The sequence below is a fragment of the Bos indicus genome, chromosome 11 (assembly GCF_029378745.1).
Source record: "Bos indicus isolate NIAB-ARS_2022 breed Sahiwal x Tharparkar chromosome 11, NIAB-ARS_B.indTharparkar_mat_pri_1.0, whole genome shotgun sequence".
In the NCBI taxonomy this organism is placed as follows: Eukaryota; Metazoa; Chordata; class Mammalia; order Artiodactyla; family Bovidae; genus Bos; species Bos indicus.
Genome location: NC_091770.1, coordinates 36159646 through 36181658, shown reverse-complemented (window position 1 = coordinate 36181658; position 22013 = coordinate 36159646). Strand labels below are relative to the sequence as shown.

The following is a 22013-nucleotide window of genomic DNA, read 5'->3' as shown; positions in this document are numbered from 1 at the left end:
GATCTCTGCTTTTATGGTGTTTTTAATCCTGTGAGGGTGGGAAGAGACAGTAAATACCTAAGCGGTTAATCAAGATAATTTCAAAAGGCGAAAGTGTTGTGGAAAAATAAAACAAGAGTAGTGGGACAGAGAGTAATCATGTACATCTTTTTCCAACTCTGTATTTGATTGACTTCATGCTCATAGGTTGAGGTCAGCTATGTGGAAGTGTTTTTACCCCAGAACTCAGCCAGTGCTACAAACCAATACCATAAACTTTTTTTTCCTTCTCCCTCTGAGCCAGTTACACATTTGCCAGCACACTGCTGAGTGAAGAGCTCAGTAAATGAGACTAAGCAAAGAGTTTGACACTTAGGAAACAGGGCATGGAAAGAGAGCTAATGGTGATTGAGCCCTGCTTTGTGGCAATCATTGTACTAGATGCTTGATTTACATTATTTATCTAATAAATACAAAGCTGCTATTGAGGCATTGTTATACCCATTTTATTGTTGAAAAGATCAAGCAAGGCTTAGAGAAATGGACTTGTCAAAATTTATGTAATGAACTAGGAAATTTGACTTGAATCCTTTTCTTTGACTCATGTTTTCCCACTATAGCGTGCTTCCAGTGTTTAATCAAAATAAGCATTTTTAACGTTCAGTTAATTTAAACTGAGATTGAACATAACACTCCATGTTATGACATTTGGTGCACTGTTTACGTTTCATTAATCATGGAAACTCAGATTTTTCTTTTCTTTATACTTACCATCACCAGGCATGGCTATTCAGAAGGTAGTCTTTTAAGGCCAAAGCTCATCAAAATTACTGATTTCCTCATGGATTAGAAAGAAAATAATCCTTACAGTGTTTTTGGCTTGGCTTTTTGTTTGTTTTGTTTTAAGGGATGAGTGATAGGAAGGCTAAAGTCTCTAAAAATCATGATGCAGGCAGTTTGTCATGGTTTCTTTTTAAATCACATGTTCTAGAGTCTGTTATAGTTGAATGTTTAAAGATACTAAAAAAATAAGATTTATGACTCAAATTTTAAAATGCGTTTGTTCAGAATTTGTTTGAAGTTAGTTCTATAGCTTGAATTCCCAAACCATCTCTGGTGACAAAGGCATGGATTTGAATATCTGTTTCTGGTTAAAAAGCTCATTCTAGATACACTGTTCTCTCTTTCTACATCAGTGTTTTCTTTTTTTCTTTTTGGCCACTCAGAATGTGGGATCTTACTTTCCCGATCAGGGATTGAACCCACACCCTCTGCATTGGGAACAAGGAATCTTAACTATTGGAGCACAGGGAAGTACCCCCACATCAGTTTTATAATTTTTTTTTTCCTTTTAGCTGCTGAATAAAATTAGGCATGCTTTTGACTTAATATGTTTGAACTGGCTATGTAAATCATTTGTGTTTTCTTTTAGAAATTAAAAATACCATCTTCATTGTTAATGACTGTTTTTTTTTTTTAGACTTGATGTTTTTAGAGGATAAGATGGCCACCCATAGTTAACATAGTTGATATAAAGGTCAAATAAAAATCTCTTGCTATTTTTATTAGAGTTCACTATTATGAAATAAATTTTGGATAAATCTAATTTACTTGCAATATATACACAAGGATTAGGGTGGACTCATTTGAAAAGACCCAGATGTTGGGAAAGATTGAAGGCAGGAGGAAAAGGGGACAACAGAGGATGAGATGGTTAGATGGCATCACTGACTCAATGGGCGTGAGTTTGGGTAAACTCTGGGAGTTGGTGATAGACAGGGAGGCCTGGCGTGCTGCGGTTCATGGGGTCGCAAAGAGTCGGACATGACTGAGCAACTGAACTGAACTGATGAAGAATTTCAGTAGTACGTGAACTGTGAACTTCCAGATGTTCAAGCTGGATTTAGAAAAGGTAGAGGAACCAGAGATCAGATTGCCAACATCCGCTGGATCATTGATAGCAAGAGAGTTCCAGAAAAACATCTATTTCTGCTTTATTGACTATGCCAAAGCCTTTGACTATGTGGACCACAACAAACTGTGGAAAATTCTGAAAGAGATGGGAATACCAGACCACCTGTCCTGCCTCCTGAGAAATCTGTATGCTGGTCAAGAAGCAACAGTTAGAACTTGACATGGAACAATAAACTGGGTCCAGATTGGGAAAGGAGTACGTCAAGGGTGTATATTGTTACCCTGCTTATTTAACTTACATGCAGAGTACATCATGAGAAAAACTGGGCTGGATGAAGCACAAGCTGGAATCAAGATTGCCGGGAGAAATATCAATAACCTCAGATATACAGATGACACCACCCTTATGGCAGAAAGTGAAGAAGAACTAAAGAGCCTCTTGATGAAAGTGAAAGAGGAGAGTGCAAAACTTGGCTTAAAACTCACCATACAGAAATGAAGATCATGGCATCCGGTCCCATCACTTAATGGCAAATATGGGCCAACAGTGAAAACAGTAACAGACTTTATTTTTTTCAGGGGCCAAAATTACTGCAGATGGTGACTGCAGCCATGAAATTAAAAGTCACTGGCTCCTTGGAAGAAAAGTTATGACCAACCTAGACAGCATATTAAAAAGCAGAAATATTACATTCCCAACAAAGGTCTGTCTAGTCAAACCTATTGTTTTTCCAATAGTCATGTATAGATGTGAGAGCTGAACCATAAAGAAAGCTAAGCACCGAAGAATTGATGCTTTTGAACTGTGGTGTTGGAGAAGACTCTTGAGAGCCCCTTGGACTGCACAGAGATCCAACCAGTCCATCCGAAAGAAAATCAGTCCAGAATATTCATTGCAAGGACTGATGCTGAAGTCCAATATTTTGGCCACCAGGTGCGAAGAGCTGACTCATTTGAAAAGACCCTGATGCTGGGAAAGATTGAAGGTGGGTGGGGAAGGGGATGACAGAGGATGAGATGGTTGGGTGGCATCACTGACTCAATGGACGTGAGTTTAAGTAAACTCTGGGAGTTGATGATGGACAGGGAGGCCTGGTGTGCTGCAGTCCATGGGGTTGCAGAGTTGGATGTAACTGAGTGACTGAACTGACTGACTGACTGATGGAGAGAAGAAACAGGATTTTCAGAGGGTAGGAGCATGTATATGACTTGTTCTAGTAGGTGGTGACATTTTTGGTCTCAGTCTTCTTTGAGTTTGGTTGTTCTGTATGGTTCTGATTCACTAACTAGAAAAATCCAACTAAAATGAAACAAAAGGTCTATATAACCTATTAGTCACTTTCAGAAATGTTTTCTGAATTCCTCTGCCTCATCCCTTAAAGTTCGTACTTTATTCAGGTCCTCTGCCTTTTAAAGAAAGATTATAATTAGAACTTTCCTGAGTGATTAAAAAAAAAAAAAAAGACCAGTGGAGACTGGTCAACGTACAATGTAACTGACTATGTTGTAAAAGTCTAGCTAGCATACAGTTTCATATAAGGAGGTATTTTTAAAGTGATGGTGACCTATGAACATTTCTAGTCTTGAAGGGTGAAGTGAGCTTTCTTTTGCTGCTGACAGTAGCATCTTCATATCTGTACCAGTTGAACCTGGTATTGTAGGTTAATCTTAAAAGTTTCCAAAGCAGGTTTGACATTTCTGTCGTTCTTTATACTTTCTATACCCTTGTTTTATATGATTCATAATTCTCTGGATCTTTTGTGGCTCAGCTCTTGCATTATATTGTCTTTTACTATATAATTTCTGCCTTTTTGAACTTCATCTAATATTAGTGAACTGTCAGAGATTCCTAAAGCATTCTATTAGTACACTAAAGTATGAAGGTGCTGAGGCCTAGAAAAAATGATGGAAGAGTCTTAAATGGTGAGAAAGGCTTTGGCTTACCATTATTTTGGATCCAGAATCTAGCCTAGAAATCAGTCATACATGGCCTTCTCATTCAAGTTGGAGAACACTCAAGTGTAGTATGGATTACTTAGAAGTTTAATATGCATATATATGTATGTATTGTATATATATATATAAATATATTTCACTATAGCTTTCTGTATAAAGTTTTAGCACAAATCACAAATTTGCTTTTCTTCTTTCTTGTATTGGAAGTTCGGTGTAATTGGTATTGACAGTTAATCATGCCGTTCTATATTAAACTATTTGCTGACTAAAGGTTAATTAAACTTTTATAATTAATTATAACGTTATGAACAAGTGCGTTTATGTGGCAAATAAATGATCTAACTCATAGTGCTTTATATTAGTTCATATTAAGAAAATATTATGCTGGGTATGATAACAGATATTAGAAATCCTTAGATAAATAAGGCAATTTAGCTTAGTGAATAAGAATGTGTATTCAGGGTTATTGCAATCATTGTCAAGACTTATCATGACAGAGGAAGAGAGCTGGCTAAACTTTGAACATAATGATAGTGAGAATTTATAGTCAAGGAACAGAGTGAGGAGATTCATGAATGGAAAACCAGTAAGAGGGGGTATCAGGGTAGGGGGATTCTTGCTAAATTGACTCAGCAGGATTTTTTCTGGAACTGGGCTAGAGAGGCCAAAGATACGACTGGGGAATGTGGGGCCTGGGATGGGGTCTAGGCCTATTCAAGAAGGCTCAGAAGAAACTGGCTAAAGTTTTGTCAAGGAGAGGATCGTCATCACTTCCCAGCCTCCTGACTGGCCTCCCTTCAGGTCCTCCTGCTCTCTGTTCTCCTTTCACATAAGGAGTATTCTTCACTGCCTCCCTTTCCCCAGCACCTGCTCATCACTGAAATGTCAGCTCATGGGTCCCCTGCCCTCAGAAGTCTTCGTTGATCTCACAGACCTCAAGCTGGGTCTTCCTAACTAAAGATCACTGTTAGAGTATCTCCTGCATTAACAGAGATTAGGATGGGAACTCTTTATTACAGTCTCAGCCTGTTGTCACAAAGGCATCACCACCACTGGAGGTTCTGTGAGCAGAGCATGAATACAGATGACTGGGAAACTGCTTGGGTATTTGTTTAAAAGTGTTAAGTTAATGAAAATTGCTTATTGCACTTTTGCAATTTAAAGATAAGAGTGAAAAATTATAAGATTCAAAACCAAGTTAATGTGTTGCTTTGAACTCTTAGTTCTTTATCAAGCTCTACAGCTATGTCAATATCTGCATTAATTTAAAAAGTTCTCGTGGGTGGATTCCCTCATGTTTTGTAGATTGTTTTTGTTAATAACAAGTAATACAGTTAAGTTTAAGGGGCAAAAAAGAGTTGTGTTCAGATGGACCACATTATTCTATTATTCTAAGTTTAACACATGGTTTAATTTTTAAAGTCTAGGCTCCCCTCAATATTTTCCTTGTTTTATTTTTCTAAATTCTTTGTTATTCTTATCTACTCTTCCCAACCCCTATCAACATCAGTCACTTTACTAGTATAAAACCAGTCAATCAAGTAACATTCAGTTCTGTTGACATTTTGCTTAGAATTATAATAAATTTATTATTATTTTGGGAAGAATCAGCATCTCTATCATGTTGAAATTTTCTTTTGGGGAGCTATTTATGTATCTGTATCGAACCTATATCTCTGTATAAATGTTCTATAGAAAATTTCAACATATATAGAAATAGATTACATTTTTTTTTTTTAATTTGTTTATTTGGCTGTACCAGGTTTTGGTTGTGGCATGCAAATTCTTAGTTAGAGCATGTGGGACGTAGGTCCCTGACTAGGGATTGAAACCAGGCCCCCTGCATTGGGAGTGTGGAATTTAGCTACTGGCTCATCAGGAAGTCCCTTAACGTGATAGTTTTGTGGATAGCTGAATAAATGTCTGTTTCTGACTTACCTGGGGAACACTTTCTTTGTGATAGGAACTTTTAAAATATAACTACTCTATCTTGCCATTTAGTTGTGTATCTTATAAAGTTGGAGGCTGATTTTTTAAATTTGTGTTGTAGCTTAGACCCCCAGTAGTGAGTTATGATTATAAGAATTACTTAGAACCAGTGATTGTTTTAGTCAGGAGCATTAGTTTTAATTCTGATATTTGAAGAAAGATATTACTTAAAATTTGTCTACTTTTTGTTTTTATCAATACTCTCAGAAATGCCTTCCCCAGTCATCTTACAGCCCATCCCTCTATTGTGGGTTTAGAATCTGATTGTTTTGGAAGCCAAGTAAGAAAGTCACTTAATATTACCTTTTGTTGTGGAGTTTCAGAAAATTTAATGTGGACATTATTTCCATAACTTGAATGTTACCAAAACTTAGAAATTTTCTTAACAAACCCCAGAAAACTTAAAAGTCAGTTAATTCATAAGTTCCTTATAAATTGTTGGTTACAATTCAGTTTATTTGGAGTGCATTTTATTATTTAGAAATGCAGTCTTCATTAGTGAGTAGAATGTAGTTTTAGCTTAGAAAACGTGTATTTTAAACTGCCTTCATCTTATTAGTTGAATGCAAAGAAATAATGCTACAAATGAGACCATTTTCTCATGGAAATTCGGAAATTCAAAAAATCAAGTTTGTTAATATTTCAGTAAATCTTTAATCTTGCTCTTATGTTTCCTTTTAATTCCTGCCACTCTCTTTCCCCCAATTACCAAAAAATAGAGGAGAAATGAGTATGTGGGCAGAATCTGTGTTAGGACTACTGGAGAGCTGTTTACACTGTGACCCGTATAGAACTTTTTCTTGGTTTTCTAGAGTTTTAAACTACAAGACCTCCCATTTATACTTATCTTTTAATATTTTATTAAATTCTTCTTAGAATCTTTGCTTTTTAATCCCAAGAAATAGAAGTGATATCTTCTAATTGATAGTTTATTCTTTCATAGATTCATCTGAAAACTACATCAAGACAAAGACATTTGAAGGCTTCTGTGCATTACATCTTGCTGCAAGTCAGGGACATTGGAAGATCATACAGATTCTTTTAGAAGCTGGGGCAGATCCGAATGCAACTACTTTAGAGGAAACCACACCATTGTTTTTAGGTGAAGTATGTTATTTATGGTACAGATAACAATTTTTATTTTTTTAATTGTATGTTTTGCTTAAGAAACTAAGCCAGATTTTCCCTCAAGCTGTTGTATGTATGGCAAATATTATATTGCCATTTCTTTGATTTTGAAACCAGAAAGGTGTTTTTAAAGGTTCTTCTTCATTTTCTACCCTTGAGTGATAGCATCTGGGAATAATATTTTCTGGGGGGAGGATATCTTTAAATGTCTATTTAAAGTTATAAAATCTTTTGTAAATTGTAGTCACCATTATTGTTCTCAGTGTTGCTCTGAAGACCAGGTACAGTTTAAATTGTAGCAGTAGTTACAAGGTTACCTGTGAATGTTTTATGTTTGCTTCTGTGTTTTCTTAGCATTAAAAAATTAAAGTTTTATGGAAGAATTTAACGGGCTAAATCTTTAATGCCAGTTAATTTGTTGCCTATATGGATCACTATTCAGGCTTATTCCTTTATGGTCTATTTTTTAATTCATTAAGAACAGAGGCCAAATTCTAAATGGCATACTTCCAGTACCTGTCTTTTATTCTTCCCTCCTTATCTTTGATCATATTTGTCTTCAAGCACTCTGTGGTCCATAAAGTTTAGTGGAACGTGAGAAAATTAAGAGAATAAATTATTTATGTAGAATCAAAGTATTTGTACTATAGTTTGGTTCTGCCACATGGTATTTGTAAGTTCACTTGTTTACTGTATGATTCAGTTTCCTCACTTACAAAATGAGAGTAATAGTACCCACCTAGTCTTCATTAGGCTGCAAATAAAATGTCTATGAAAATAATTTTTTCCTTGTGAATTTAAAAATACATATTCTTAAAATTTGTGTACAGTAGAATTCATTCTTTTTAGTGAACAGTTGTATGAGTTTTGATGTATGTATAAAAATGTGTAATGACAGTGATAATCAAGACACAGAAGAGTTCATCACCTTCCAGAATTTCATCATGTTTCGTATTTTTATCAGCATTCTCTCCTAACTTTACGCCTACAACCACTGATCTGTTTTCTGTTTTCATCCCTGTGTTTTGCTCTTTTTTTGGCCCTGCCATATAGCTTGGGGAAATCTAAGTTCCTTGACCAAGGATTGAACCTAGGCCATGGCAGTGGAAGCCCAGAGTCCTAACCACAAGACTACCAGGGAACTCCCCTGTAGTTTGCTTTTTAACAAAATGTCATAAATATATGGGCTTCCCTGGTGACTCAGACGGTAAAGAATCTGCCTGCAATGTGGGAGACCTGGGTTCAGTCCCATGGTTGGGAAGATCCCTTGGAGGAGGGCATGGCAACCCACTCTAGTATTCTTGTCTAGAGAATCTTCACGGACAGAGGAGCCTGGTCAACTATAGTCCGTGGGGTCACAAAGAGTGAAACACAACTGAGTGACTAAGCACATAAATATATATGAAATAATACAACATGGGACTTTTGAGACTGACTTCTTTCACTTAGCATACTGCTTTTGAGCAACATACATATTGTTGCATGTATCAATAGTTCTTTCATTATTGCTAAGTAGTATTCCATTGTATGAGTGCACCACAGTGTATCCATTTATCAATTGATGGACATTTGAATTGTGATGTTCAGTGTTCAGTGATTGTGAATAAATTGCTACAAACTTTTGCATGTGAATAAATTTGCTACAAACTTTTGCATGTAGGTTTTGTTTTAAATATAAGGTTTCATTTCTCTTAAATTAATATTTAGGATTGTTAGGTCATGTGGTAAGTATATATTTAACTTTGGAAAAGTTTGGAAGTGAAGTGAAGTGAAGTCACTCAGTCGTGTCTGACTCTCTGCGACCCCATGGACTGTAGCCTACCAGGCTCCTCCATCCATGGGATTTTTCAGGCAAGAATACTGGAGTGGACTGCAGTTTCCTTCTCCAGGAGATTTTCCCGACCCAGGGATTGAACCCAGGTCTCCCGCACTGTAGGCAGACGCTTTACTGTCTGAGCCACCAGGGAAGTCCAAGTATATATTTAACTTTGGAAAAGTTTGGAAATTTCTTACAAAGTGACTCTACCATTTTGCATTCTCTCCAGTAATGTTTGAGTTTCAGTTGCCCCACATCCTTACCATGTCATTTGGAACTGACAGCTTTTTCTTTTGCTTTTTTACATTTTAGTCATTTTAATAGGAATTAGTGGTATCTCGTTGTGATTTTAATTTGTATTTTTCGTGATTGCTAATGACATTGAACATCTTTTCTTGTGACTATTTGTCATTTTTCCTTTTTTTTTCTATTCTGTTATTAGACAAAAGTGTTTTGTTTTGAAATAATTTCAGATTTATGGAAATAACATTACAAAGATTCTTATATGCCTTTCACCCAAAGTTTGTTCTTTTGTCTTTGTCCATTGTATCATTTTTTCTCACTGTATACCCATATGTCGTTTATTGGAAGCATTTTTAGATTAAATTATACTCAGAAAGCTTCTTTACCTACTTTTGTGTGAACTTTGTAGAGGCAATGAAATTCTTTTATATATCTGCTATAAAGTAATCAAGATTAGGAAGTTAACATTGATGCAGTACTTTATTTAATCTACAGATGGTATGTAATTTGCAGATTTCTCAGTTTTGCCAGTTGTTCCACTACTCTCCTTTTCAGCAAATAAATTTTTTTTTATTGGTTCAGGGTCAGTCCAGGATTATTTTTTATATTTAGATATTATGTCTCTTTAGCCTCCTGTAACAGTTTTTCAGTCCTTACTTTTATGATTTTAACATTTTTGAAGAGTTCAGGCAATTTGTTTTGTAAAATGTCTTTCAGTTTGGGTTTCTCTCATGTTTTTTCTTGGTAAAGTGCAGGTAATATATTTCTCCAGGAATACAACAGAAATGAAATGATAGTGCATTTTATCAGGAAGAAAATGATCTATTACTGATGATATTAATTTATAAAAGTGTTTTCAATATGTGATATATACTGTTATGAAGATGTTTCATGGAAGCCTTGCTGTAATATGATTTGTATTTCTTGAGGGGGAGATTACTTTTATATGAAGTTTCTTTTTTCCCACATTCACATTTGATCCACCTTGAATATTCTGTACAACTGCATAGAAAGCTTAAGCTTTCACTGAGGCTGTGCTGCGTGCAATCTTTATTCATAGAGACGTGAACAAAATGAATCAAGGCCTGTCAGAGATAAAGGGTTCAGAGTATTAAAAGAGGGAAACAAAAGTCACCCTGGGATGACAGGGGAAGATACCGTGTATAGAGTACTGTATTAATAGTAACAATAATACTTATTTATCAGAAAAGTGTACTAAGCCCTTTGTCAGGTGTTTTAGATGAATTGCCTTTATTTTACACTGCGATTCTATGAAATATGTACTGTTATTATTTCAGCTCTCACAGATGAGGTGATGTAAAAACACTGTATTTTAGAATCAGGAGTGCTGTATATAAGTTTTGATCTTGCTGTTGCTTGTGTATTGGTTAGAATAGCATTTCCCGAATTGATTCAGTGAGCTAATACATGTTCATTGACAGAAGGATTCCAGATCAACATACATTTGAGAAATACTGTGTCTTGTATTCCCCCAATGCAGAAAAACAGAAAACATAGCCATGTAGTTTTATGTGTCTACCTAGTCTGTATCCACTGTGCTCCATGTTATCCTATTTTAGTATCTTCATAGTTCTTATCACTGGCTGCAGTTATTTATTTGCTACTTTGTTTATTGATTCCCCTCATTACAAAGAATGTTCCATGAGAGCAGGGATTATATCTTGTTCACTGTCCTAACTCCCAAACTTAGATCAGAGGCTGGGATACCATAAAGTGAAAGTGAAAGTCTCTCAGTCGTGTCCTACTCTTTGCAACCCCATGAACTATATACAGCCCATGGAATTCTCTAGGCCACAATACTGGAGTGGATAGCCTTTCTTTTCTCCAGGGGATCTTCCCAACCCAGGGATTGAACCAAGGTCTCCTGCATTGTAGACAAGTTCTTTATCATCTGAGCCACCAGGGAAGCTCCTACTAAATATAAATATTTAGTGATTTATATTTCAGGATATAGTTAACTTGCAATTTTTATGTTAATGGAGGAAGAGTGATCAAGATAATTCAAACCAGCGAATAACATTTAATCACTTATTTTCAGTCATTTATTAGGATTTATTTAGCTTAAATAAATCCTATAAATTCTATACTGCTAAATAGGATTTATTTAGTTTCTTTGGCAGCAAATTTTCCACCCTAATTATGTTTTGTATTGGGTAATACAAAAATATTTTGACTTAAGCAGCGATTTTAAACCAAGGAGATGTAGTACATAGAGGACTTCTACATGCTCAAGTACTGCATCAGTTGTTTTAGATTCTTGTTTGGAAGTAGGGAAGTAGAGTATTTTTTAAAAAGGAAGAGAAAAGGAAAAGTACAAGCCTGAGCTTTTGCAAAAAACATAGTGATGTAAATGGATATATGACTCTCCACTTAGGTATTTCTTTTTTTTTTTTAATTTTTTATTGGAGGATAATTGCTTTACAATATTGTACTGGTTTCTGCCGTATATCAACATAAATCAGCCACAGGTATTCATATACCTCCTCCCTCTTGCACCTCCCTCCTATCTCCCACCCCATCCCACCCCTCTAGGTTGTCACAGAGCACTGGGTGTACTCCCTGTGTCACTGAGCAAATCCCTACTGACTATCTGTTTGACATATGGCAATATATATGTTTCAGTGCTAGTCTCTCAAATCATCCTACCCTCTCCTTCTCCCACTGAGTTCAAAAGTCTGTTCTTCATGTCTGTGTCTCCTTTTCTTCCCTGCATGTAGGATCGTCAGTATTGTCTTTCTACATTCCATGTATATGTGTTAATAATTAAGATATTTGTCTCTTTCTGACTTACTTCACTCTGTACAATAGGCTGTAGGTTTATCCACCTCATGAGGACTGACAGGTACCAGACCACCTGACCTGCCTCTTGAGAAATCTGTATGCAGGTCAGGAAGCAACAGTTAGAACTGGACATGGAACAACAGACTGGTTCCAAATAGGAAAAGGAGTACATCAAGGCTGTATGTTGTCACCCTGCTTATTTAACTTATATGCAGAGTACATCATGAGAAATGCTGGACTGGAAGAAGCACAAGCTGGAATCAAGATTGCCGGGAGAAATATCAATAACCTCAGATATGCAGATGACACCACCCTTATGGCAGAAAGTGAAGAGGAACTCAAAAGCCTCTTGATGAAAGTGAAAGTGGAGAGTGAAAAAGTTGGCTTAAAGCTTAACATTCAGAAAACGAAAATCATGGCATCTGGTCCCATCACTTCATGGGAAATGGGGAAACAGTGGAAACTGTCAGACTTTATATTTTTGGGCTCCAAAATCACTGCAGATGGTGACTGCAGCCGTGAAATTAAAAGACGTTTACTCCTTGGAAGGAAAGTTATGACCAACCTAGACAGCATATTGAAAAGCAGAGACATTGCCAACAAAGGTCCGTCTAGTCAAGGCTATGGTTTTTCCAGTGGTCATGTATGGATGTGAGAGTTGGACTGTGAAGAAAGCTGAGCACCAAAGAGTTGATGCTTTTGAACTGTGGTGTTGGAGAAGACTCTTGAGAGTCACTTGGACTGCAAGGAGATCCAACCAATCCATCCCTAAAGGAGATCAGTCCTGGGTGTTCATTAGAAAGACTAATGCTAAAGCTGAAACTCCAATACTTTGGCCACCTCATGTGAAGAGTTGCCTCATTGGAAAAGACCCTGACGCTTGGAGGGATTGGGGGCAGGAGGAGAAGGGGACGACAGAAGATGAGATGGCTGGATGGCATCACTGACTCGATGGACACGAGTTTGGGTAAACTCTGGGAGTTGGTGATGGACAGGGAGGCCTGGCGTGTTGCGATTCATGGGGTGGCAAAGAGTCAGACACGACTGAGTGACTAAACTGAACTGAATGTGCCATTATATATCCTCCTCATGGATGGTTGGATGGCATCACCAATGAAATGGACTTGGACAAACTCTGGGAGATGATGAGGTAAAGGGAAGCCTGGCATGCCGAAGTCCATGGGGTTGTGAAGAGTTGGACATTACTTAGCAACTGAAGAACAACAATGTTCCATTGTATATATGTACCACAATTTCTGTGTCCATTCATCTATCGACGGACATCTAGGTTGGTTCTATGTCCTAGCTTTTGTAAAAAGTGCTACAAAGAACTTTGGGGTACTTGTGTCTCTTTCAGTTATGGTTTTTTCAGGGTGTATGCTCAGGAGTGGGATTGTTGGGTCATATGGTAATTCTGGCTTCTCAGGTGGCACTGGTTGTAAAGAACCTGCTTGCCAGTGCAGGAGACGTAAGAGATGCGGATTTGATCCCTGAATCAGAAAGATCCCCTGGAGGAGGGCATGGCAGCCCACTCCAGTATTCTTCTCTAGAGAATCCCATGAACAGAGGAGCCTGGAGGGCTACAGTCCATATGGTTGCAAAGAGTCAGACGTGATGGAAGCGACTTAGCATGCACACACACATGCATGGTAGTTCTATTCCTAGTTTTTTTTTTTTTAAAGGAATCTCTATACTGTTCTCCATAGTAGTTGTATCAGTTTATGTTCTCACCAACAGTGCAAAAGTGTTTCCTTTTCTCCACATCCTGTCCAGTATTTATCGTTTGTAGATTTTTTAATGATGGCCATTCTGACAGATGTGAGGTGATACCTCATTGTAGTTTTGATTTACATTTCTCCAATAATGAGCAATGTTGAGCATCCTTTAATGTGTTTACTAGCCAGTTGTATGTCTTCTTTGGAGAAATATCTGTTTAGGTCTTCTGTCCATTTTTTGATTGGATTGTTTTTCTGGTATTGAGCTGCATAAACTGCTTCTGTATTTTGGAGATAATCCTTTGTCAGTTGTTTTGTTTGCAATTGTTTTCTCCCATTCTGAGGATTGTCTTTTAATCTTGTTTATTGTTTCCTTTGCTGTGCAAAAGCTTTTAAGTTTAATCAAGTCCCATTTGTTTACTTTTGTTTTTATTTCAGTTACTCTGGGAGGTGGGTTAAAGAGGATCTTGCTGTTAGTATGTCAAAGTGTGTACTGCATATATTTTCCCCTAAGTGCTTTATAGTTTTTGGCCTTACATTTAAATCTTTAATCCATTTTGAGTTTATTTTTGTATTTGATGTTAAAAAGTATCCTTGTTTTATTTTTTTTACATGTAGCTGTCCAGTTTTCCCAGCACCATTTATTGAAGACGCTTTTTTCCATTGTATAATCTTGCCTCCTTTGTCAAAAATAAGGTGCCCATAGGTGCATGGGTTTATCTCTGGGGTTTCTGTCTTGTTCCATGGGTTTGTATTTCTGTTTTTGTGCCGGTACCATACTGTCTTAATGACTGTAGCTTTGTAGTAGAGTCTGAAGTCAGGAAGGTTGATTTCTCCAGCTTCATTCTTCTTTCTCAAGATTGCTTTGGCTATTCAGGGTCTTTTGTGTTTCCATACAAATTGTGAAATTTTTTGTTCTATTTCTGTGAAAAATACCATTGGTAGTTTGATAGGAATTTCATTGAATCTGTAGATTACTTTGGGTAGTATAGTCATTTTCACAGTATTGATTCTTCTGATCCAAGAATATGGTATATCTCTCCATCTGTTTGTGTCATCTGGAATTTCTTTCATCAGTGTCTTGTAGTTTCTGCATGCAGGTCTTTTGTCTCCTTAGGTAGATTAATCCCTTGGTATTTTACTCCTTTTGTTGCATTAGGTGTTTCTTAAGTAAGGTGATCTAGGCTCTGGTGTCTGCTCTGCACTGTGAATAATAAGACAAATTTTAGTAATCTGCTTTGCTTGCCTGTATCTTTCTCCCTCTTTTAAATAACTGTAGTGATCTGTGTTTCACTGTATAATGGAAGAGTCTTTTTTGTTTTTTAATTAATAGAAAATCCAGAACACTTCAAGGTTTGAACCAAACTATGGATGATAATTTCTAGATGAGGAAGAGTGGTTGGACCACCTGGACTTAAAGTGAGAAAGAGGAACTGCCCATGTAGTATAGCTTCTTCCCCATCTGTAGAGTTTATCTTCCAAAGTTGTTCATTGCTGAAACTTTGGAGTATGTTGCCTCTTCCCCCAAGGGGAGCTATATTCTTCTTGCATGTCATTGTACCTATCCTGTGGCTCAAAGTGAACTTAAACTGGATGATCAATGGATAGAAATTTAATACAGAATTCTGAAAACTGCAGGTAGCTGGAAAAGTCATCAACATCCATGGTGTGTCACTGTGATTGAACGGAAGGCTGAATGCAGAGACTTAGAAAATTTATTACTCCACTGTTTGTATGGGAATATCTTCCCTGTACAGAACTCACCTAGATTTTCATAAAATTGAGTTTGGAAGGCAGATTTTCAGTTAGATGGCAGTAAGAATTAAATTGAGAAAACCCCACAAGAAAGGGGAAATGTACCAAACATCTCTGTATCTTCCCACATGAAAATTGTTCTTATAGAACATCATTTGCTACATGCAACTTAAAGTTTATGTTTAACAAGGAGTCTGCCCTTTATTTCTTTTCTTGCCTTCTTTCCCAGCTACTTTACCTTTGCTTCATAAATGCATTCACAGTAAGTATTCTAAACTGCTTTGTAAATAAGAATACCTTTATGTATAAATATAGAAGATTCTAAGTGAAAATATAGCTGATTATGAAGGAAATAGGTTTTCTCTTTATTTTGCTAAATTTAAAACAACACTGATAAATTGGAAGCTAAAAGCCAACCTACTGTGACTTCATAGGACAGTTTTCTGTGATAACTGCACAACATGCTGTTTTGGCTTTTGATGGACCATTTTTCATTTTTTGTTCTTCAGAGTCTGCTTAGTCTGTGTAACCTTAAACGTTAAACATAACCTTCAACATATTTATTAGTAAAGTGTTTTATAAACAATGTTATGTGAGGCTGCCTATTTCAATGTGTATGTTTGCTCAGTCGTGCAGCTGTTACAACTCCATGGACTGTAGCCCGCCAGGCGCCTCTGTCCATGGAATTCCCCAGGAAAGATTACTGGAATGGGTCGCCATTTTCTCCTCCAGAGTTTCTTCTTGATCCAGGGATTGAACCTGCCTCTTCTGTGTCTCTTGCATTGGCAAGAGGATTCTTTATCACTGAGCCTCCTGGGAAGAGGTGCCTATTTCAATATTAAATATATAAAATATGTCATACTTAAGCTCATGTGGCTTATCCTTTGATTCTGTTGGTATATTACAGAGTTGAACAAACCAACGTAGATTTCATTTTTCACTTGTATTTTCATGGATCAGTGATCATTCATAGAGTTATTTTTTGAGGTGCTATGAATTTTGAGGTTTAGCATTCATACATTTAATATTAATTAAACTTAATCTTTGGAGTTATTTTTAGATCTTTAAATAGAATGATTAATCATCTTCTTCAAGGATATAACCTTAGCATTTTTATTTGAGGGCATGTTCTTGAAAAGAGAAGTTTGAGTTTTCTCAGGTTTGAAGTATGGCTGTTCACTAAAAGGTTACATTTTAAAAATGTTAATTTCTTGTTCTGTTTACTTTCTTGATGAAAATATCATACTGTTTTATGTTTTAAGACTATATGTTTTTGTTCCATAAGGTAAGCATGCTGCTGCTAAGTCGCTTCAGTCGTGTCTGACTCTGTGTGATCCCATAGACGGCAGCCCACCAGGCTCCCCCACCCCTGGGATTCTCCAGGCAAGAACACTGGAGTGGGTTGCCATTACTGGCATCTTAATACCTTCATTTTATTTTTTCTTATAGTTCTATGATTAAATAGCTTAGAAGTTTATCAGCAGTTATTTTGCCATGATTTTTCCAGTCTCGCTTGGAAGACTAAATTCTTTTCTTTAAACGAGTCATCTAAAAGGACCCATGAAGATAATGTTCCTCGAATTCTTTCATATTCATAATTGAATAATGATTTTATTTATTTTTAAATTATTTTTGGCTGTGTGGCTCGACTTGTGGGATCTTAGTTCCCCGACCAATGATTGAAATGGGCCCTCAGCAGTGAAGTGCGGAATCCTAACTGCTCGACCACCAGAGAATTAAATGATTTTATATAGCAGTTTAATTAGGTAAATTTGGGACACATTTTTTTGAGAAACTTTGTAGTGGATATTATGTTCTAGAGTTGAAGTTGGAGGCCTCTGATTTTCTTTTTATAGTGGCAGTATTTTGTTTCTTTCAGAGTTTTCTGAGACATGGAATGCTGTTTCAATATTTAGTAAATCTTTCTGTAATTATATCTTTAAATATTTATTCTGTTATTATGATGGTCTTCTTGGGCTCCAGTTATTAGTTTATTGTTTGTCCTTTTTCATATCTATCATTTACTCTAAACCTGTTGTGTTTGTTTTTACTTTTCCTGCTTTGTTCCTTTTCAGAAATGTCTGTTTTCTTGAGTATTTTTTACAGTTTCAATTGCATTTCTATGATAACTTAATTTTTTCCAGGTCTTTTCTAAACTGTCCAGGTTTATATTACATCAGATATTATCTAGTTATCTTTTACCTGAGCACTTATATCTCAGTTCGGTTCAGTCGCTCAGTCACGTAGGACTCTTTGCGACCCCATGGACTGCAGGACGCCAGGCTTCCCTGTCCATCACCAACTCCCAGAGTTTACTCAAACTCATGTCCTTTGGGTGGGTGATGGCACCAAAATCTCATCTTCTGTAGTCCCTTTCTCCACCCACCTTCAGTATTTCCCATGCATGCTAAGTCACTTCAGTTGTGTCCGACTCTGTATGACCCCATAGACGGAAGCCCACCAGGCTCCCCCATCCCTGGGATTCTCCAGGCAAGAGCGCTGGAGTGGGTTGCCATTTCCTTCTCCAGTGCATGAAAGTGAAAAGTGAAAGTGAAGTCTCTCAGTCGTGTCCGACCCTCAGCGACCCCATGGACTGCAGCCTTCCAGGCTCCTCTGTCCATGGGATTTTCCAGACAGGAATACTGGAGTGGGGTGCCATTGCCTTCTCTGAATCTTTCCCAGCATCAGGGTTTTTTCAAATTTGTCAGCTCTTGGCATCAGGTGGCCAAAATATTGGAGTTTCAGCTTCAGCATCAGTCCTTGCAATGAATATTCTGGACTGATTTCCTGGTTGGATCTCTGTGCAGTCCAACGGACTCTAAAGAGTCTTCTCCAACACCACAGTTCAAAAGCATCAATTCTTTGGCTCTCAGCTTTCTTTATGGTTCAGCTCTCACATCCATACATGACTGCTGGAAAAACAATAGGTTTGACTAGACGGACCTTGGTTGGGAAAGTAATATTTCTGCTTTTTAAATGTACTGTCTAGGTTGGTCATAACTTTCCTTCCAGGGAGTAAGCGTCTTTTTATTTCATGGCTACAGTCACCATCTGCAGTGATTTTGGAGCCCCAAAAAATAAAGTCAGCCACTGTTTCTATTGTTTCTCCATCTATTTGCCATGAAGTGATGGGACCGGATGCCATGATCTTAGTTTTCTGAATGTTGAGTTTAAAGCCAACTTTTTCACTCTCCTTCACTTTCATCAAGAGGCTCTTTAGTTCTTCTTCACTTTCTGCCATAAGGGTGGTGTCGTCTGCATATCTGAGGTTATTGATATTTCTCCTGGCAGTCTTGATTCCAGCTTGTGCTTCATCTAGCCCAGCATTTCTCATGATGTATTCCACGGTTAAATAAGCAGGGTGACAATATACAGCCTTGACGTACTCCTTTTCCTATTTGGAACCAGTCTGTTGTTCCATGTCCAGTTCTAACTACTGCTTCCTGACCTGCATATTCTCAAGAGGCAGGTCAGGTGGTCTTGTATTCCCATCTCTTTAAGAATTTTCCAGTTTGTCGTGATCCACACAGTCAAAGCCTTTGGCATAGTCATTAAAGCAGAAGTAGATGTTTTACTGGAACTCTCTTGCTTTTTCAATGCTCCATCAGATGTTGGCAATTTGAAATCTGGTTCCTCTGCCTTTTCTAAAACCAGCTTGAACATCTGGAAATTCACAGTTCACGTATTATTGAAGCCTCGCTTGGAGAATTTTGAGCATTACTTTACTAGCGTGTGAGATGAGTGTAATTTTGCAGTAGTTTGAGCATTCTTTGGCATTGCCTTTCTTTGGTATTGGAATGAAAATTAACCTTTTCCAGTCCTGTGGCCACTGCTGAGTTTTCCAGATTTGCTGGCATATTGAGTGCAGCACGTTCACAGCTTCATCTTTTAGGATTTGAAATAGCTCAACCTGAATTCCATCACCTCCACTAGCTTTGTTCGTAGTGATGCTTCCTAAGGCCCACTTGACTTCACATTCCAGGATGTCTGGCTCTAGGTGAGTGATCAAACCATCGTGATTATCTGGGTTGTAAAGATCTTTTTTGTGTAGTTTTTCTGTGTATTCTTGTCACCTCTTCTTAATATCTTCTGCTTCTGTTAGGTCCATACCATTTCTATCCTTATTGAGCCCATCTTTGCATGAAATGTCCCCTTGGTATGTCTTATTTTCTTAAAGAGATTTCCAGTCTTTCCCATTCTATTATTTTCCTCTATTTCTTTGCATTGATCACTGAGGAAGGCTTTCTTATCTCTTCTTGCTATTCTTTGGAACTCTGCATTCAAATGGGTATATCTTTCCTTATCTCCTATCTTATCTTTGCTTTTTGCTTCTCTTCTTTTCACAGCTATTTGTAAGGCCTCCTCAGACAGCCATTTTGCTTTTTTTGGATTTCCTTTTCTTGGGATGGTCTTGATCCCTGTCTCCTGTACAATGTCATGAACGTCCGTCCATAGTTCATCAGGCACTCTATCAGATCTAGTCTCTTTAATATATTTCTCACTTCTACTGTATAATTGTAAGGAATTTGATTTGGGTCATACCTGAATGGTCTAGTGGTTTTCCCTGCTTGCTTCAATTTAAGTCTGAATTTGGTAATAAGGAGTTCATGATCTGAGCCATAGTCAGCTTCTGGTCTCATTTTTGCTGCCTGTATAGAGCTTCTCCATCTTTGGCTGCAAAGAATATAAATAGTCTGGTTTTTGTATTGACCTTCTGGTGATGTCCATGTGTAGAGTCTTCTCTTGTGTTGTTGGAAGAGGGTGTTTGCTATGACCAGTGGCACAACTCTATTAGGCTTTTCCCTGCTTCATTCTGTACTCCAAGGCCACATTAGCCTGTTACTCCAGGTGTTTCTTGACTTCCTACTTTTGCATTCCAGCCCCCTATAATGAAAAGGACATCTTTTTGGGGTATTAGTTCTAGAAGGTCTTGTAGGTCTTCATAGAACCATTCAGCTTCAGCTTCTTCAGTGTTACTGGTTGGGGCATAGACTTGGATCACTGTGATATTAAATGGTTTGCCTTGGAAACGAACAGACATCATTCTGTCGTTTTTGAGATTGCATCCAAGTACTGCATTTCAGACTCTTGTTGACTGTGATGGCTACTCCATTTCTTCTAAGGGTCTGTTGCCCACAGTAGTAATGGTCATAATGGTCATCTGAGTTAAATTCACCCATTCCAGTCCAGTTTAGTTTGCTGATTCCTAAAATGTTGACGTTCACTCTTGACATCTCCTGTTTGACTATTTCCAATTTGCCTCGATTCGTGCACCTAACATTCCAGGTTCCTATGCAATATTGCTCTTTACAACATCGGATCCTGCTTCCATCACCAGTCTCATTCACAACTGGGTGTTGTTTTTGCTTTGGCTCCATCTCTTCTTTCTTTCTGGAGTTATTTCTCTACTGATCTCCAATTGTGCCTTTTTACACCAGCTTCATTTTTTTCCTCTTAAAATTTACAGCAAAAGGTTTAGCCACAGTTTTCATTCATTTTCTGGCAGTATTTTTATAATAAGAGTTTTGTGTTTTTGCTGTTTTTTTGGTCTACCAATAGTTTTCCCCATAACTTTCTTCCCCCTTTTTGGTGTCTTTAATAGATGTGTGCTTGTTCCTTTGTGATAACTTATCTGGAAATGTGAGATTTTTGCCTAGGTTTCACCTTTGTTTTAGGAGATTTTCAACAGGACAGAGCTTGAGCCACATTCCACACTGGCTAATTTTCCTTTTGACTCATGGTTTTCAGAGAAGGCGCTGGTGACCCACTCCATTACTCATGCCTGGAAAATCCCATGGATGGAGGAGCCTGTTAGGATGCAGTCCATGGGGTCACTAAAAATCGGACACGACTGAGTGACTTCACTTTCACTTTTCACTTTCATGCATTGGAGAAGGAAATGGCAACCCACTCCAGTGTTCTTGCCTGAAGAATCCCAGGGACGGGGGAGCCTGGTGGGCTGCTGTCTATGGGGTTGCACAGAGTCGGACATGACTGATGTGACTTAGCAGCAACAGCAGCAGCATGGTTTTTGGGTGTGAATTCATTTGTTGTTCAGTTCCTCAGTCATGTTTGACTCTTTGTGATCTCATGGACTGTAGCACACCAGGCTTTCCTGTCCTTCACTATCTCCCAGAGTTCGCTCAGACTCATGTCCATTGAGTCAATAATACCATCCATCCTTCTCATCCTCTTTTGTCCCCTTCTCCTACTGCCCTCAATGCTTTCCCAAAAGCATCATGGTCGTTTTAGAAAAGGCAAAGGAACCAGAGATCATATTGCCAATATCCAGTGGATCATTGAAAAAGCTAGAGAGTTCCAGAAAAACATCTATTTCTGCTTTGTTGACTATGCCAATGCCTTTGACTATGTGGATCACGACGAACTGTGGAAAATTCTTAAAGAGATGGGAATACCAGACCACCTGACCTGCCTCTTGTGAAACCTGTATGCAGGTCAGGAAGCAACAGTTAGAACTGGACATGGAACAACAGACTGGTTATGAATGTGTCAAGGCTGTATATTGTCACCCTGTTTATTTAACTTATATGCAGAGTACATCATGATAAACGCTGGGCTAGATGAAGCACAAGCTGGAATCAAGAATCCTGGGAGAAATATCAATAACCTCAGATATGCAGATGATACCACTCACAAAGAAGAACTAAAGAGCCTGTTGATGAAAGTGAAGGAAGAGAGTGAAAAGTTGGCTTAAA

General features: G+C 37.7%; 1 protein-coding gene across 4 annotated transcripts in view; it reads left to right on the top strand.

The window, feature by feature from the left end:
• ASB3 (ankyrin repeat and SOCS box containing 3) overlaps window positions 1-22013 on the top strand; it is a 118352-nt gene that overhangs the window by 34570 nt on the left and 61769 nt on the right. For all 4 annotated transcript variants that reach the window (XM_070798654.1, XM_019970132.2, XM_070798655.1 and 1 more), the window contains exon 3: window positions 6782-6940. In XM_070798654.1, the coding sequence (XP_070654755.1) occupies window positions 6782-6940 (159 nt within the window). The remainder of the gene's footprint in view (window positions 1-6781; window positions 6941-22013) is intronic.